This window comes from Benincasa hispida, chromosome 9, assembly GCF_027475165.1.
Source record: "Benincasa hispida cultivar pf3 chromosome 9, pf3_genome.v1.1, whole genome shotgun sequence".
In the NCBI taxonomy this organism is placed as follows: domain Eukaryota; kingdom Viridiplantae; phylum Streptophyta; class Magnoliopsida; order Cucurbitales; family Cucurbitaceae; genus Benincasa; species Benincasa hispida.
Genome location: NC_143486.1, coordinates 11853755 through 11873166, shown reverse-complemented (window position 1 = coordinate 11873166; position 19412 = coordinate 11853755). Strand labels below are relative to the sequence as shown.

Sequence of the window (19412 nt, the reverse complement as noted above, 5' to 3'; positions counted from 1 at the left end):
TCGAAGCTTACTTCCGCAACGACGCGATTTCAGCAAAAACGACGTTGTGAGACGATCAATAGCGTGTGATGGACTGTAGCCGAGCAGAATGGCAGGGATATGGTGTGAAGCGGAAAGTGTTGCTCTTGATGCGAAGGAGGAGAAGGGGGGCAAGGGCTTTATGCGGTGGTTAGATAACTAGGTTTTTTTCCTCCCACTTGTTTAACTTTCTTTTATTTTTTTTTAAATGTTATTTTAACCTAAAAAACTTATTTAAATATGTTTATATAATAATAATAATAATAATAATAATAATAATAATAATAATAATAATAATAATAATAATAATAATAATAATAATAATAATAATAATAATAAGTTTCTTTTTTTCATCTTAAATTCAAAATATATCCATATCTTCTCGTATTTTTCATAAGATAATCTTCTAATAAACTCAATTTTGATTCTAAAAATTTTAAATTAAAATAAATACGTTAAACTTCCAAAATTATGAAAATTACGTTCAAAATCTTTAATTCAAAATTTTGAAAACTAAAATAATTTAATTTAATCTATTGGAAATTTAATTTATTAGATCTTGGACATCTATTATAGTTAAATTAAGCCAAATTTTTATTTTAGTGAACCCACACATATTTCAAAAATAAATAAGAAAGACAAAATTCATAACTAAATTTGAATAAATTGATAATAACTATTTTTGAAAGGTTGGAATGTTACTAACTTACATTATAATTGCACCGTATATGTAAAGGTAAATTAATTAAATCTAATAACTTTGTAACTTCACACTACAACTATATTATATGTGTAAATATATGTAAGTTAAATCTCATAACTTTATATTAATATAATATTAAGTAAAACACAATAAAAATACAAATGAATACATTGGAAAAATATGAAAACAAATAAATAACAATATGTATAAATAAAGAAAAAAAGATTTAGATAAACATTGAATCTTGTAACCAAAAGAAATAAAAAAAAACTAGTTAAATAAAACTAAGAAGAAAATAGGGATACATATGAGATATTTGCGGAGAAAAATTAGAAGTGATTATTTGTTTAAATGAAAAAATATATTAATCAAATTCGGTAATTTATTTGAAGAGAAAAACTAGGAAGGATTATTTGGTTAAATGATATATTTATTTTTTGGTTTTTAATTAATCAGATTCACATAAAAATTAATAACTCAATAGTTAATAATTATATTGTATATATAAATATTAATAACTCAATCTTCAACCGTTACACTGTTACCACAGATAGAGGGCAAATAAGAAATTAGAAAAAGTTAAATCATAGGCTCCACAACAGATTTACTAAAATTCTTATTAAATTTCGACTTTACCATTTTTCCAATTGAAACCTAAAATCCTCCCATATATTCCAATTCCCCCCAAATAAAATGTGATATAATTACGTAAGAACCTCCCCTTCTTTATGTCATATTGGCCCATTCAATATTGGGCTCTATGGGCCCAACACTCCAACACCAACGGCCCAAGACGTCGAATTGCACGAGCCACGAGTCAGGTACGGAAGCATGGCATAATTCTGGAATTTAATAAAGTAATATACTTCAGAATAAAACTAAAGTAGGAGGGCCCATCGGAAAGTTTCCGTGTCCATAATTTCAGTTTCCCTCCTTCACAGTCTCTTTCTCGTCTGAAGGCATTGTTCCAGGCCCTGGAGGATTCAATCTGTCCGCTCTTCAGTTCACATTGCTCTAAAATGTGCGTAGCTTCTAATTGCATTTCAATTTTTCTTGATATTCTGGAAATTTCCTGTTTTCATTTCTCATAATTCTCTTCCCTTCTTCAAATTTTAATCTCCCAACCGCAGCCGGCACCGTGTATTCTTTGCCATAAGCTATGAAGCCCGAGAAATTTTGCTGAAGATTTTCAATATACCAAATGCAATGGAGAATAGAGTTTAGGTACTAGAAACATGCTGAAAGATCAAGAACGAGAGAACTCGTTATTCCGATTGAGCGTGGAGGTTATCTTCGAAGGTATGCTAAACATTCCAATGGAGAGAGTTTATTTTCTGAATCCTGAATAGTAGATTTCCGAATTCTGCTCACTGATTGATTGAACAAGTATTGCTTCGATAATTGATCTGTTTTACGTTTTTATGAGCGTTCGTTTGTTAATTGTGCGAAGTCAATTTCATTATTGTCTTTGAATATAGTTAGTTAGGTCAATCGACATTCAGGAGAGTCGACGTCAATTGGACGGTTGGACCATCACTCGTAGGAGTTGTGTAGGAGTTGCGTCATTTGGACGTAATTTATGATAAAGACTCCTAGAAAATAAGAGGCTGCTTTTGGACTATCTGCCTTTTCTTTTAGTGGTTGTTGTCACTGTCCTACTATACTTGTTATACAGTTAAGAATAGCTGTATATTTTTGGCATCTGACATGGAAATCGTTGAGAGAACAACGTGACACTTTCTCTAAACTATTTAGTTTCACTGTGATAACAGTGCGTATAGATTCTCATAATGTTTCATATCCATTACTCTCAAACTATGTCCACGTAAAAGTACTTTCATCATGTTTAAATCACTTCCAACCTCTTTTAATAATTCAAAATTAATTTAATGCTAGCTACAAATTTTTAAATGCGATTTAATGCGATTTTTAAACCATCAAAATTAACTTTAGATAATTAAAGATATGTTCGAGAGTGATTCTAAACATTAAAATTGACAATTGTGAGTCCAAACATTTTAAAATCACTCTCAAACGTGTCTATGACTACCAATTTTTTCTATATGTTTTTGGGTTTATTTGGATTTTAGTTTCTTCCCCCTCAGTAATTGATGAGTTTTTAGACAGCCATTAGGCTGGGATACTTGAGGGAGTTATCTCCATGGGTGGAAAATAAGTCTCTCACTGGAATTAGCTGGTTTTTGGTTTCCTAATTTTGATTTGCTGTTCGAATGTTTGGACTTCATATTCCGCTACTCAAAAGTTGAGCTAACTCAGTAGAACTGTAGTTCATGTCTTTTCTTGTGTTTTTCTTACCGAACCTGTCTTTATTAGATCCTATTCTACATTTGCGTCCTATTGTATCGTATCGAGGCTTGTAGGATGTTATGTGGTGACGATTACTAGAATGACTCTATTATATTGGGTCATCCACCATTACCAACAGTTGAACCATTTCAAATCACATCAATTAAGTTAGTGAATACCGACCAATGGTTGAAGTGTCCATTTTTGAAAATGAAATCCGACTGGTTGGTTAGTAAAAGTTGCATGAAACCTTCCTGAAACCGCATCAAAACGATGGACCACATGAATGGTCCATTGGTCTCCACAGACCTTTCGTTTAGAAATTGCTACAGACTGATGCTTCAGTTCAGTCCAATTCTGACCGATTTTCAACCCTAGACTGCCTACTATTGCATATGATTGGATTTTATTAAGACTCGTCTTGAAATTCCGTCAACAGCTGGTATGGCCTATAAGATTTTCAGGCCATATCGTTGTGAATTTTATTTTTCTCATATGCTTTTCGACAATCAAATACATCCTATTCTAGGATTATAATTGTGCAGATATAAACTAAAAAACATTATTCACAAGTTTAAAGTAGATGCCAGAATTATGAACAAGAGAAATAATCTTAATAAATACAACACCACCTTTACCATTTACACCGGAGTAAAACTGTAGTTAAAAGGTCGCATTGGAAAAGAAACCAAAACCTTTTTTTTTTTTTTTTTTCTTGTGTGCAAGTATGATACTGTTCTCATTTATAGAAGTGCAATTTCACACATCCTTATTTTGGGGAACTTTGGTCGCCCCCACATCTTTCAACCAATCAACAACTTCCTTGATGGTAGGTCTTTTAAAGGGGTTCTGACTGACACACATGCAGGCAACATCGAGAACCTGGATCATCTCTTCTTCAAAGCCCTTCCCTCTCAAAATGGGGTCAAAGACTTCATCTTGTTTGCCCTCATTCCTCAATTGTTGCACCCAGCCAACCAACTCTCGTGATGCCTTTGGCTTTGATATCTCTACAGGTCTTTTGCCGGTAAGCAACTCGAGCACGACCACACCAAAGCTATACATATCTCCTCTCAAAGTGGCGACCCATGCTTGTCCATACTCTGGAGGAATGTAGCCTAAGGTGCCAACAAGTTCGGTTGTAACATGAGTCTGGTAAGGATTGATCAATCTAGAAAGTCCAAAATCTGCTACATGAGCTTCAAATTTCTCATCGAGCAGGATGTTACTGGACTTAATATCACGGTGTACAATATGTGGCTCACATATTTGGTGCATGTAGGCCAATCCAGCACTTGCTCCTCGTACAATCTTCAACCGAGTTGGCCAATCAAGTTGAGATGCACCGTCAACCTTCTCATGCAACCAGTAATCTAAACTTCCGTTTTCCATGTATGAATACATTAGCAGCCGACTGCCCTCATGCACACAGTAACCTTGAAGAGTAACCAGGTTCTTGTGTTTGGCCGCAGACAGAGCCTCTACTTCTGCTTTAAATTCCCTTTCCATCAGTCCCAAGTCTCCCGATAGTTTCTTCACAGCAAGTCTTGTCCCATTTGCTAGTGTTGCTTTGTAAACCAATCCAAAACCACCACAGCCAATTATGTTTTCTTGATTGAAATCATCAGTGGCCTTCAATATGTCAGAAATGGTAAGCTCCTTGATGTTGTTGGCATTATTTGGAAACAAAATGACTATGCTAGTGTTGTTGTCAGCATTGTAATTAGAACTAATTGAAACTATGTCCAAATCCATGATGTCGGTATCCCCTCTTGGATCAATCCTCCTCTTGGATAATATCCATAACGCTAGCAGGGTGGTGATGAGAGAAATACTTAAACAGGTACCCACGACCAATCCTATGGCAAGTTTCTTACTGGAGCTTTTATTTTGAGCGGTGGAATGGGGTACTCTAGTCTGGTTAGAGCAAGAGCGCTGCACAAAAGGAGGACCACACAACCCTGAATTTCCTTCATAGCTAGAGCTAGGAAACGTATCAAACTGACCCCCCGATGGTATTGGTCCTTGAAGGTCATTAAAGGCCACGCTAAACCAAGACAAGAAATGGAGGCCTTTGAGGGAATGGGGGATTTCACCAGTGAGGTGGTTATGAGAGAGGTCTAATCTCTCCAAGTTGCTGAGATTGGAAATCGTATCTGGTATGCTGGCGGAGAAGCTGTTGTTGCTCAGGTCTAATATATGTATAAACTTTAATTGCCCGATCTCCAAAGGAATAGGGCCACTTATGGTGTTGTTTCCCAGGTATATAGCTGGCGGAAGGCTGGAGAGCTGATTGTATTGCTGATTGGTAGCATTACTGGGCGCAACAAAGACGGGCAATGCAAGAAAACTCTGCTTGGCAGGATCTAGAATCTGCTGCGACATCAAAGCCTGCAGTCTGCAAAGCTGGGCGGGGAATTCTCCGGAAATTCTGTTATTAGACAAGTCAATATAAAACAGACTCGGAAAATCACCTAACCATTCAGGTATTGAACCTACAAGGCGATTAAAAGACAGGTCCAAGACCTCCAGACTCCTGAGTTTTCTTATCCATAAGGGTACTTTACCAGTTAACTGACTAGCTCCAATTGCCAAAGCCTGAATATTTTGGAATGTGGTAGCATCTACAATCATATCCTCATCCGGCAATGCTTCACCAATATAACTACTGGACATGACAAGAGTTCCAAGGTTTCTGCAACCCATCAAATTCCTTAGTGCTCCACTTAAATTGGTTAGATTATTCTTGGAAACTGAGAGGAAGGACAGTGATTGAAGCGCTGCAATTTCGTGAGAGATCTCTCCAGAAAACTGATTACTAGCCAGTCTAACTGCCTTTAGAGATTTGCAGGAGTAAAGAGTCGATGGTATACTACCTGTGAACATATTGTTGCCCAGGTCAAGTGTGGTGAGGCCAACAAGGCGAGAGAAATTAACATTATAGAGATCTCCTTGCAGCTTATTAACCCGCAAATTCAACAAAGTAAGATTAGTGCAATTCATCAGTGATGTGGGCAGAGTGCCTGTGAGATTGTTAATATGAAGCGATATCTGTTCCAGCTTAGATAGCTTTCCAATATCCGCTGGGATGGGGCCAATCAGAGAATTGGAGTACAATTCCAGGATTCTGAGGTTGGTGAGATTAACAATTCCCCCGCCGATGTTCCCCGAAAGATGATTAACATGTAAAGAAAGCTCCTTTAGAGTGAGAACATTGTAAAGGTCGGAGGGAATTGAACCGGTGAGACCATTGAAACTCGCTCGAAAAACCTCCAAATTGGAGCAGTTCCCTAGCCCTTGGGATATTCCACCGTCGAATTCATTATTGGAAAAGTCTAATAACCTGACGGAGCTTATGGATGTAGTATTAACACAAAAGGAGGTTGGAATGAGACCTGAAAAACTATTGTTGCGGACATTGAAACTGGTCAATCTCCCCGAAACTGCCACTTGCTGGATAAACGAAGCAGGTATTTCCCCTCTGAATCGATTGCTTGAAAAATCCAGAGTTTCAATCACGAGTCCGGACGATGAAGGCGGCGGTGGCGGCAACTGGCCGGTGAGAAGGTTGTAGCTCAAATTAAGGTCCTTGAGATAACTTAGGGACGTAAAGAAATCAGAAGGGAGAGAGCCATTAAAACGATTGTGAGAGAGATCAAGGTGAGTGAGAAAAGTAAGGTTTGTGAGAGATGAAGGGAATTCACCACGAAGACCTCTAGAAGGCAACGAAAGCTGAGTAACTCGGTTGTCGTCGCTATTTGCGATTGCTTCACAAAAGACTCCTTCCCAGAAACAACAATCAATCGAAGAAGACCAATTGAAAGCCACCGGGGAAGCAGATGAAGAATTGACGAAATACCAGAGAGAATCGCGATCAGATGTGTTGCAAGAAGCTGAAACAGAGAGAGGAGGAATGAATTGCAAAACTAGAAGCAGGGTCAAAACCAAGAAGTTGAGGAAGTTGGAATTAATTGAGAAATTGGTCACTAAAGGTTGATGACTGAGACCATTAATCAAGGAGGTGGCCATTCTATCATCTCTCATCTGAAAAAAAAGAAAACAAAAGGTTCTACAAGAAGAAGAATGAAAGAGCAAGGTGGAGAGGAACAAGGAAGATGTAGGAAGATGAAGAAGCTAGCTTGAATGAAGTACATAGTCATAATCAGGTTTGGAGGGTTACCTTGTACAAGATGGGGGAAACCATTGACCAAAAGAAAAGAAAAGAAAAAAAAGAAGAAGAATAAGAAGAGAGAGAGAGAGAAAGGGGGAAATGGAAAATAGAGAGAGAGAGAGAGAGAGAGGGTGACGTTGACATTGGAAAGTCTAAGATATATATAAATATAAGCAATATGGTTTTGCTCTTACTCCCATCCCACTAGAGGAATTCTCTCATTTAGCGTTTACTTTTGGCGATGGGTTGAGGTGGGAAGTGGGGGTTAATGCCCGTTGTTGGGTTTTAGAAATTAATTTTAAAAGATAATTTGTTGCTTATCATCATTATTATTCTGACTAATTTATTTCTCTATTGGAAGACAACGTGTTGAGCAGACGCAATCGGTGGGCAGAGGACACAGTCACGGTCACCCATTTGTCTACTCCACTTGTTCTTGTTGGCCTCTCTTTATAACCTGATTAAAAAAAAAATTCTTCTTTAATTTTCACATTACCTCCCTCCATCCGAATTTGACCCTTGAAGATTAAGCCCATTTCTTTCCAGTACTACAGTATCTCTCTCCTTCCCTATTAGACTCATTAACTTCTCCCTCTCTTATCCCTTCACATCAGTCATTATATTTATACCTCACTCCTTTTCAAATCTTGTTCCTTCTCTTGACTAACATATGTATCAAACTAATATTTTAGGATAATTTGTGCCTACGTTATTTGGATGTTAAGAATATTTGTAAATATGAAATTTTAGATAGATAACTATCTTGACTCAATAACTATTAAATCAATCTATTACGTTCAATTCTCCTTTTCTATTAGACTTCAAATATTACATGGGGTTTATTTTACGGCCTAAAAATAAACCAGGTTTCACATTTGAGTAGAGGGATTTAGTTATCAACTTTTAAATGGTTTTGTTTTGTTAGATTTTTCATTTATCTATTATATTTCTGATTTTAGGGAAATGGTAAAAAGTTTTATATAGTTATAGAATTTTACTGTTGAATTATTCCATGAATTTGTTTTGATTACAGAAACCTTTTTTTTTTTTTAAATTACTTTTGATTCTAAGTTTGAAATGAACCGTTGATTATAATCAAATGCTTACATGATGTGCGAGGTTGGTCATTTATTGATGAACAGAAATTCCCAATGTTCTTCATCAGTTTTTGTTGATAAAATACGAAACTATTTGCATATATTGACTATTGATGTGATTTTCAAAGTCATTATTTCTTTTTAATGAATTGCCATATTTAGGTAGAAATGCTAACAACCCTAAAAATTACCCTTCCGCTCTTCTACCTTGGACAAAAAATCCAAAGATGTGTAAAATTTATAGGATATATTTTCTTTCTTTCTTCTACATCTACAAAGAACCCAAAATCCAGTTCAGCAAGGTGGAGAATATATCGGCTGCTCATTGACATTCATTTCATTTTCCTTTTGAATTAAATATATATCCAGAATCATAGAGTACTAAGAGGGGGAAAAAAAGGAACTTTCCATTTTGGGATTCAAGAATGGGGAAAGGCATAAGAAAAACATTGACGAAAATAGGTGTGCACTATGCCCAAAGATCTAAGGCACCTAATTTCACTTCTAGTAATGGCACCAACCAAAGCCTTTGGACTATATATCTCTTGACAGTTCATCATATTTTGTTTTTTGTTCTCTTCCCCTTTAAAAGCTACTTTCAACATTCCCCTTCTGAAAAAGTAGCCCATCACCTTTTTGTCCCTATAATTTATGCTTGATTTTAATGGGTAGGGTTAATTTATAACTTGAATGTTTCAATGTGCTTCTTATAATAGTAGTTATATCCCTCTTTGTTTTCTTGTTTTCATTAATGACGTGTTTCTTTATATATTTGATTAGGACAGGTTTGAAAGTGATTCTAAACATAGTTAAAATCATTTTTGACATAATGTTTTAGGTATTTATAATCATTTGAAACTAATTTTGATGATATAAAAATTATATTTAAAAGTGTAAAATTAAATATTAAATTAATGAGTGGTGAAAGATGTGTTTTTGAGTGATTTAAACTTTTCAAAAGTGATTTTAACAATTGCATAATTATTTCCTAACATGCACGTGAATTGAGTTATGAAGTCTAAAATTATTATGCAAAATAGATTAAAAAAAAATGGAATTTCTCGATAAATTTACAAATTTCAATTGTGTTTATTATTGAAATTGAGTTATTTACCACCAACTTATAAAGTTGGTAGGCCAAACATTCATTAATAACCCCTTACCATGTTATAAAATATCATATTGTTAACCTTAGAGATTTTTAGAGATCTAACCAAACTTATAGAAAAGTTGAAACATTTAAACAAAGAAAGGAAATTGAAATTCGCTTTCATTATATAAAAATTAAAACTATAATTTTTCATTAAAAAAATACATAGTCAGCTCAGCATAAGTAGCCAGATGGGTAAAGGATTCCATACATTAATGGGTGACACTTTTTTTTAGGTTTCAATTAATAACCAAAGATGTGAGCCAGAGAATAAGTCTGTTGGATTACTGGGCCCTCGTGAAGTCAAATCCTTTCGTTTGAGCATATTGCCTTTGAATAGATAGCAACCATCGCATTTATCTCATACATTTACCCATTCCTTCTAATTTCTAAACTAGAGTTCATTCAACTCATAATACTCAAAAATACTTCTTTTTTTGAAAAAATTCCTGTTGAATGGTAGAAGTTTGAAGAACATGTATATTTGGTACTTTCAAAATGTATCTTTTTAATCATTAGATTTTTAAAAATAAATGCATTGATTCCTAATTTTCAAAATATAAACTTTTAGTTCTGAGTTCTTAAAGAATATGTTTATAGGATAATTGGAATAGATGGTACCCTTGAAAGAATGACATGGTGATCTATTTTGAAGACCCAAAATGAGAAATGCACTACTTTTTAAAATTTAAGATTTTTTACCTCTTGTTTACATCATCTTCAAGCAATTTTACCAATTTACCCCATTTTATTTTTTTCTCCTCCATCACCGTGTTTTCCTTTCTTTTTTCTATTATCTTTTCTTTTTCTTCTTCCCGGTTTTCTTCCCGGTTTTCTTTTCTTTTCTTTCTTTTTTTTTGTTTTTCAATTTTTTTCCTTTTTCTTCATCTATCTCATTCTTCTCCTTTTTCGTTTTCTTTTTGTTTTTCTTCTTTCTTCTTCTCTCTTGTTCTTCTTCTTCTGCTCCTCCAATCGACGAATGCTTAAATTCATTCTTCTCCGACAATGTTACAGAACGAAATGGACGTCAAAGAACGAGATAGAAACGTGTGAGATAGAAAAGAGCGAGAGAGAGGGGAGCGAGATAACGAGAGAGGAAAGTGATCTGTGAAAGAAAGAAAAGAAACGAAAGAGAAAGAGGAGCGAAAAGCCAAGAGCGAGATTCGCCATTTTCGCATGCGTGCGAGGATTTCATGGTAATTTCACCCAATGTTGACGTCAATGAAGGGTAAAAAAACTCACATTTTTTAAAAAGTATGGCAGATCTTGTTTTCCCCTTCCAATTCGGATCATCCGTACAAGAAATCCTAGTAACTCTAGGGCTAATAATTAAGTGTATAACAACATATTTAAAGAATTACAAATATAGCAAACTCTATCACTGATAGACTCTTACCAGTGAGCGACTCTTACAACTTCTACTAGCAATGTAGTTTATTACTGATAAACTTTCGAAAGTTGGATTTAAATTTTGCTATATTTTCAAATTCTTTTACATTGTGCTGTATCTACTACTACTTTGTGTTTGATTTGTCACACTTCTTTCCAAATTACCCTCTTAATCCAAGAAGAGATGTGAAGATAATAATTGCCAATCCTATTATAATAACTACTGCCCAACCTTTTCCTATGAACCTGTGTTCATAATATCTGTTATACCTAAATAGTAGTTACTAACTCACCACAACTTAACACACAATCTCAACAACGGTCCAATGTACATATATTACTACTAATTAGAATCTTAGCTTCAACATACATGACAATCTCAGAAAAACTTAGTTTATTTACAACAATTGTTCAACACAAATTCTACCATGTTCCCATGACATGTACATGATAGACTCAAAGATCAACAAAATATGATGGACCACTTAAGCTTCAAGTCCTCTATGATCCTTGAGTAATGACTGATTAATAGAACTGCTAAGTCTCGGGACGTCAACCACTACCTGGGAAGAGAAAATATTTAAAACCACGAGCTTAAAATGCCTAGTGAATGACTACTTTAAGAAAATATGCTTTACATAAAGCACTTATTTTCTCAATATTCAGGGATTAATAAAAGCAAAATTTGGAATCATAAACTCTCATAGTATATAGAACCCTAAAATATCATTCATCGTCATTTTTTGTAAAACATCCTTACTTCACTGTCATTATCATGAGGGAGAGTCATTTTGCTCAATCCCTTATAGTCTTAGTTGAGAGAGAACCCTTTTGCTCGATATCCTCAATGTCAGTAACATGGATTTTACGTGCGTAGATACTAGAATATGATCCGACCTACTTGATACTAGAATAGGATCCGACCTACCTTACCATACCTTCAGTAGCAAGATCACATCATAACTAGGTACCTTACTATACCTTCGGTACCATATATCTAAGAGTAGGTTTTGTGTGCAAGGCATAAAACATTTTAACTTTACATAAATCATAACATGGAAAAACATATATATGGTAAAATAGTTAAGTATCATGCATTCAACATAATTCTTTAACACTAAACATGCATTGAGAAATCATGTTTAGGCTGACTATGCGTTGAAAACTCTCTAGTAAAGCAATGAGCAAATATTTGCAAACTAGTCACTCACTGTTTTTGTGTTATTTTCTCAAAGGATTGTAGGTCTCTCCTATATGCAATTGCCCCGTGGAAAGAAATAGGAACCCTCAGTTAATGCCTTGACTTCCTTACAATATTATACGTCTAAACCTAGCTCAACGTATCAACACACTCAACCTTGCTCAATGCATCCTTAACACCTAAGTAAACTTAACACTTCACCATACTTAGCCAAATTTTACCTTGTAACTAGGTTGATGGATGGCAATACGTTCACGGGTGCTCATGGGCGCCAGGATGCACCTACCTTACCTATGCGATGAGCACTCGCTGTAGCAATCCCCAGCACCTCGATCGTCGTACACACCTCGACCAACACTTTCCTGCCAGCGCATACCCTCGCCTACGTGCGCTCGTCCATGCACAGCTTCAGCCGGTCAACTGCTTACTTATGCTTAGGTTGCAACTGCCTGCTTGTCCATCCAGCCAAATTCCCAAATTTAATTTCCATCTTAAATAACTTAATTTCTAGACAGCTTAAATATCTTACTTTAAAATTCCAGCCTCTGATTCCTCTCAACGAACTTGGAATTGTCCAATCTTTACACCCTGTTCGAGAAATCTGAGAGTCTTGAGCACTTAGAGAATTCTTAAACTTTATGCTCAAAATTGTAAGAATTTTCCTCCAGCAGGCCTAGCTCAACTTTAATACTAAACAAGCTTCAAGTTGGCAGCAACTCTCCCCTTTAGCACGAGTGAATTGCTCAAGTCAAGCTCTTCATTACAAACTTCCTTTTATACCAAGGGTTGCATGATCAGATAGCTCTTCAAGGTGACATCTAGCGCACTAATGCTTGCTTAAGGCCTTTAATTGGGTGATTAAGTTGAGTGCTTAAACTTTTCACCCACACATAGGCTTGTATCTATACAAGTCTCTCCTCTCGACCAATGCATACCCCAATCAGCGCTGCACCCCCTCGACCAACGCATCACCAACCAGCACATATCATTGCTTTGTTTTAAACGCTTGTGCTTAGACCAGCCACTCATCAATGCCTCCATTAACCTCTAAACACGCTTCAGTGCTCCTTTCTAACACTTACAATTTTTTTCTCTTTTTAAGCATTATACACACATATTCATCTTATACTTTACACACCAATTAATTAAAGTAAATATCATTAATTTGTAATTATGGTGACGTAACATAATTAATTAGTAAAATAGGTTTAGGAGTTTATATGATTACTATATTTGCAACCGTCTCTGTGTTTATAAGGTTTTGAAGTAATTTTAAAAAAGATTCAATTTTTTATTACATTTTATATTAAAAAATAATTTTAAAGAATCATCACTTTTCTCTCAAATTAATTTCCTAATTTCAAAGTTTATATAATTATTTAAAATAATAATAGAAAACTACTTTAGGAATCTTTTAAATCTATACTTAAAAAACTTGTTGAGAACTTGACAACTAGAACTAAAAAGGTAAATTTTCATTTATTAACACATTTTAATAAATTATTAAAGTGAAGTCTATTTTCTTTAACTTAAAAGATGCATTTTATTTACAAAAGAAATAAATTATTTATATTTGTAGTTGATTCTTTTCTTCTTTCGTTTTCAAATTCCTTCTTTTTTAAAGAGGAATGCTTAAAGCCTTTATGGGATGGAAGGTGTTTGGTTAAAGTGTTAATTATGTTATTTGTTAGTTTTCATTTTAGTGGGTGTGTTTTCTTATGTTTATAGGGAATGAATTCTATGGCCTACAATCAAAGGGAAAAGGATATAGTTTTTAATTGGACTTTCAAGAAAGCTTGAAAAGAAAATTTTATCTTGTTGAAATAACTTGGGATGGTATAAAATCTTGGGAAGAATGTCACTAATTTATTTTAGATTCTCTTGCACTTTAAATAAATGAGGAAAAAAATTTGAAATATAGAATTTTGAAGAAAGGAAAGAAATACAAAAGTATTGATATCTCGAATCTAACTACATGACATTCCCGATAGTATATAAAAAAATAGATAAGATGGAGAATTTAGTTTAAAATAGAGATTAGATTTACTTTCAAATTGAAATTTTGTCAATTATTCGATGAGAATCAGATGGCTTGAAGTGATTATGAGTAGAAATAAACAACTCTACATGTTACCTTTTTTTTTTTTTTAAATACAATTGAAAGTAGAGGATTCGAACCACAGAATTTGGGTTACTAGTACACTCCTATGCCAATTGAGTCAGGCTCCGTTTGGCACATACTACCTTATTTATTTATTTATTATTATTATTATTATTTTGAAAAAAAAGATATCAAATTTCATAAACTTCTTCGCAAAAGAAGAAATATCCATTTTCACTATTTGAAGGATCTACAAGAAAATTCAAACATTCAAACACCTCATAGTTCTTTCACTCTAGCCTTTTTAGCTAATAGCTAACACATTACATGGCCTATTAACATGAATAAAAGCTACACCTACAATAAGAATATAATAACCGTAAATACTATTTCAAAACCTCCAATTAACTACTGTAAACACTATTTTAAAGCCTTCATTTGCTACAGTTTTTACTATTTCTTATGTTTTTTACTATTTTTCATTCAACATTTTTTTTTTTTTTTGCTACAGTGTTTACTATTTCTTTTTCAAATTAAAATATTTTACACCTCAACCACATATTATCATAACCCAAATTAAAATAATCTATACCCAAACACAAACTATTAAAACTCAACTATAATAACTTAAAATTATAATAACCAACTCCTTGTCCCAAATACGTACTAAGGAGTTAGATTGAATCACAATTTTCTCATTAAGAATAATAGATTCCATCACTATTAGTTTCTCCTTTTTTTTCATTAGTTTTAATTAGGTATAACGTTACCTAATTCAGTTAATTAGATTTTATTGTTGTTGGTGTTATTATTATATTTTGGTATGGCGCCAACTCAGTTACAATCAGAGAGAAATGATATGAAATATGGACTTAGTGGTGGTTCAATATTTTTGGTAATTAAGATTGTTAAACATTAAAAAAATCTGACAATGTGATTTTAATTGTTTAAAATTAGGAATTTAGTTCTTATTCCTACATAAATAATTCGGGAAATTTTCTCGATTAACGGCCATGATTAGATTATCTCACACTTGTCGTTCCTTACAAACTATTATTATATGTATATGTATATAGTTTTGGTTCATAATTTCTATTATCATCTTTTGAACTTTTTTTCTTACCTAAAGGTCTCACAAGTCACAACTCACGCCCACAATAAAGAATTATTATTCAATATGAGAGAAAATGTAAACATTGAAATATAAGATTATCATCTAAAAGTTGAGATTCTTGCTGTGTAGGTAGTAATAAGAATTCTAGTTTAAAATATATAAAATATTATTTTTATTACGTACCGTCCATATGATCCCCATTTCTTTTATTTCAAATGTATATCGTTTTCACCCAATTTCTTTTTTATATTAATTATTTTCATAATTATTTTTCATATGTTACAGCTTACATTATTGTTTTTCCCACTAAATTATCAACCTTACAAAAGAACAGAAGAGATTTCAGCAATTAATTAAAACTATTTTCCCTCAAACGTTACTTTGTAATTATAAAGTTGAATCCTTCCATCTTATATTTTTGCAAAGCATTTGCTTTAGGCTTGACTCATGGGCTGCATCCTGTATTATTACTATTATGATTCTAACCATAGTTGACAACTTCTTTAGCATCTTATGCACTCACTAAAATAATAATTAATTAATTAAAATATAAAATCAAGCATCTTCTGAATCAAGTAGCATATATTTTTATGCGTATAAACTAACTATAATGTTTATGTATTTTGTTGGTCACGAATCGGTGCATTAAAGAATGAGTCAAATAGTTTCCATTTATAATCTAAACCTCTAAACCCCCGTTTCTGCCTGTTTAAAATAGTTGAATATATCATCACCTAGATAAAATAATAATAGTAAAAAAGAAAAGTAACCTTGCAAATTTAACCTATGTTTACTTTGAGATTACTATAGATTTAAAAATGATTGATGGTAACTATAATTTTAGAAAAAGTCAGTTGTACAATAAAATAAATTAGTGATTTGTACCTTGCAATTTTAAACTTGAATAAGCATAAAATTGTGTTTGATGAAGTAATATTAAGCTGTGAATTAGCTACAATGTAGACATATTATTTTTTAAACTAATATTTACTACGACTATTTTCAAATGTAAAAAAATAAATTAAAATATTTATGAATATAGCACGTCAGTGATATATATTGATAGACTACGAAATTTTGCTATATTTATAAACATTTTCAACAGCTTGACATTTAATAACAATTTTCCTATCTATTTTATAATAAACTAATTATTTAAAAATTTATGTTATAGGGTTTAAATTATTGTTTATTTTTTTTTAGTTTTAATTATTTGATAAAAGTGGTTGTGTGAGATTTTGTATGACAAATTACATAAATCACCCTTCAAGTAGGGTAATAGTTGCAATTATACCCTTTAAACTTTCAATTTGAAAAATTAAACCCTCAAATTATATAAATGCTAAAATTGGGTCAAATTAGACCTTTAAGCTAACATAATTGTATGAATTGTAATGTTTGATAAGTTTAAGAGTTTAATTTTTATTATTTGTAGATTCAATTTCTACCATTATTGTAAGTTTGAGAATTCAATTTTAACACTTATAGTGTAGAAGTTTATGGATTCAATTTTTACGATTAAAAATTTGAGTGTAATTGCAACTATAACTATGGGATAGTTTTTGCAATTTATTTATTTATTTTATTTATTTATTTTTTTTTAACTATAATAAATTGTGATATAAAAATTTACTGAGGTATGATTTTAACCGGAGGAAGACATGCCTTAAAAATATGTAATATATGGTTGACCTACTTTCCTGTAAATCTCTAAAAGAGCACAAATCCTTTGTGACTATCTTGAAAAGATTCTCGAGACTATTTTTAATGTTACTTTGAATGAGGCGATGTAATATTCTTTAGTTTAAAGAATTTCAAGAATAAATACAAATCTAAAACAACTCATAACATATTGCTTAAACTACGTGTCTACTTTATCAATTTTTCGAACTTTTGTAGTTTTACAACTTTCAAAAAGTTTTTAATAAGTCCTTATTTTCAATATATATATATATATATATATATTAAACTTGTATATCTATTCGGTACAAAATATTAAAGTTTAGTATTTTATTAAATATAATTCAATTTCATATCTAATAGATTCATTAATTTACCGAATGTGAAATTTGTTAGAAACATCTTATACACAAAATTGAAAATTTAAGAATTTATTAAAATAGTTTATTGTTTTTTAATTTTAGAACTCATTTAACATGAATTTAAAAGTTAAAGGACCTAATAAAACCATGAATTTAAAAGTTAAAGGACCTAATAAAACCATATTAAAAAAATCTAATAGAGCTTGTCATGTAACAAAAATTATAACCTATGTTATTATTCCTCTCTCTATATGTGTATATATTATATTCCACATATGTCAAATAATGGGATTTGCTTAGGGTGATCATATTTTCTTGGAAGATTTAGGTGTTGGTAGGGAGGACAAAAGTTGAGATTTTTAAAATATAAAACTAATTAAAAGAAAGTAGACCAGCTAAATAGTCAAGTAGGGAGGATTATGACTAGCTTGCTTTCTACATACCTAAAATTACTCTCTTTTTTGTAAGGTTACAATTTTACCCTTCTTATTAGATATTAGTCGATATTGCCCACTCATCATGGTATTTCCAAATCAACCCCTTCTTTTTTCCAATTTTTCACTTAAAACCCCAACACAATCCCACCCCATTAATCTCCATGGTCGGCAAAAGTATGGCCTTTTTATTTTGTATTTATATTTTTTTCCCATTAAACTGTAAACCACTCAAAGTTTCATACATATGGGCAACTAAGATGGCATTATTTGTTTATTTTTTATTAGAAAAATAGTATGTTTTGTGGAAATTACTTTAATAGAAAATGGAAAAGGAAAAACAAATCGGAATGTGCTTGGTACAACCGTCGAGTAATTTTTTTTTTGTAATATTTAATAAGAGAATAATTTTAAATACATATAAAACTAGAATTTAAAAAAAAATGCTAATCTATATCTTAATTTAAATAAATTAGAGAATCAATAATAGATGGGGTGAAAGTAGAGAGAAAATGAGTGGTGAGACATGAGGTCTTCATTATTTAGTTACTAACTTCTTAAATGAAATAACTCTTTTTCATCAAAGGGGGGGGGGGGGGGGGGGGGAAAAAGAAAATATAAGGACATGAAAGAATCAACCATATTTAGGGGGTTTCTCAATTAAGTCTTTTTTCAAGAGAATTATTATATTAAAAGTTTACTCATAAAAAGTTAATGTGTCATTGTTTTATTAGTATATTTTAACATATATGCATGCTAATCCAACATATCACTTGTAAGAATTCTATAATTTTTCTTTTTTGGTATGTCGAATTTGATTAATAAGTGGGTTGAATTTCATGTGTAAGTATGTGTTGAAATATCTTAAGCTTTCAATAAAATATAAATTAATGACACAACAAATTTTGAATTTTTTTTGTTTATAAACACTTTAATTGAGAGCAGTTTTAATAAACGGGTAAGTTTATAATTTTAGGACCAAATTGAGAATTTGACCATTTTGTATGTTTGGTCTGAAAAAACTTTTCATGGTTACCAAATGCATAAATAGATAAGAAATCGTTGTTAAAATTATTTAATGCAAAACTTAATTACTTTTGTCAAAATAAATAACAAATCAGATATAGGTTAGAGATTAATCTCTAAGATTCTAAATGAATTAGCTAATTATAAATAAACGAGAGAATTATCTAATGATCATTATCTCTCAACGCTTGTTTTGGTCTTGATGAGGAGAATTATATGATAATTTGTATATTTGAGTGTAATATTTAGTTTGATTGTTAATTTAGATTAATTAATATTTAATTAAAATTAATTAGTTAATTATCTTATTTTGTTTCAAGGTTACATATAGCCAATTTAGAATAGTAAGAAAAAGCTTTTGAATATCGTTTGAAAATATAGAATTTATGTTCTTTTAGAAAATACTTTCTTATATTGGGGTGAACTTCTTCTCGTTTGATCATGATATTGGGCTCAAACCAATATCGATAACGAACATGTTGGTTTCAGTTTTCTTCAAGTGAAAACTTTCCATTCAAAGAGTTTTCTGATGCTAACCAGTTGATCACATTGATTCTCGGTTGGTTTTAGGGTTTAACCATGCCAACCGACCAATTCATGTGCAAAACCTATATCAACCAAACCGTCAACTATATTGAAACATTACCCAATCACATGAA

At 32.2% G+C, this 19412-nt stretch overlaps 1 protein-coding gene and 1 long non-coding RNA gene across 3 annotated transcripts; one reads left to right on the top strand and one right to left on the bottom strand.

Moving 5' to 3' along the window:
* Positions 1–1347: 1347 nt before the first annotated feature.
* On the top strand, positions 1348–10865 carry LOC120086043 (uncharacterized). Of its 2 annotated transcripts, none has more exons than XR_005484137.2 (3): positions 1348–1742; positions 1852–2020; positions 10461–10865. It is a non-coding gene; the product is annotated as an uncharacterized LOC120086043 (long non-coding RNA). The 2 variants fall into 2 exon arrangements; XR_005484136.2 differs by lacking the exon at positions 10461–10865 and adding an exon at positions 7561–8003 and having other exon boundaries at positions 1351–1742.
* PSY1R (Leucine-rich receptor-like protein kinase family protein) lies at positions 3621–7468 on the bottom strand. Its single transcript, XM_039042459.2, has one exon. The coding sequence runs from the start codon at positions 7070–7072 to the stop codon at positions 3788–3790; it is 3285 nt and encodes a 1094-aa protein (XP_038898387.1). The 5' UTR covers positions 7073–7468; the 3' UTR covers positions 3621–3787.
* Positions 10866–19412: the final 8547 nt, after the last annotated feature.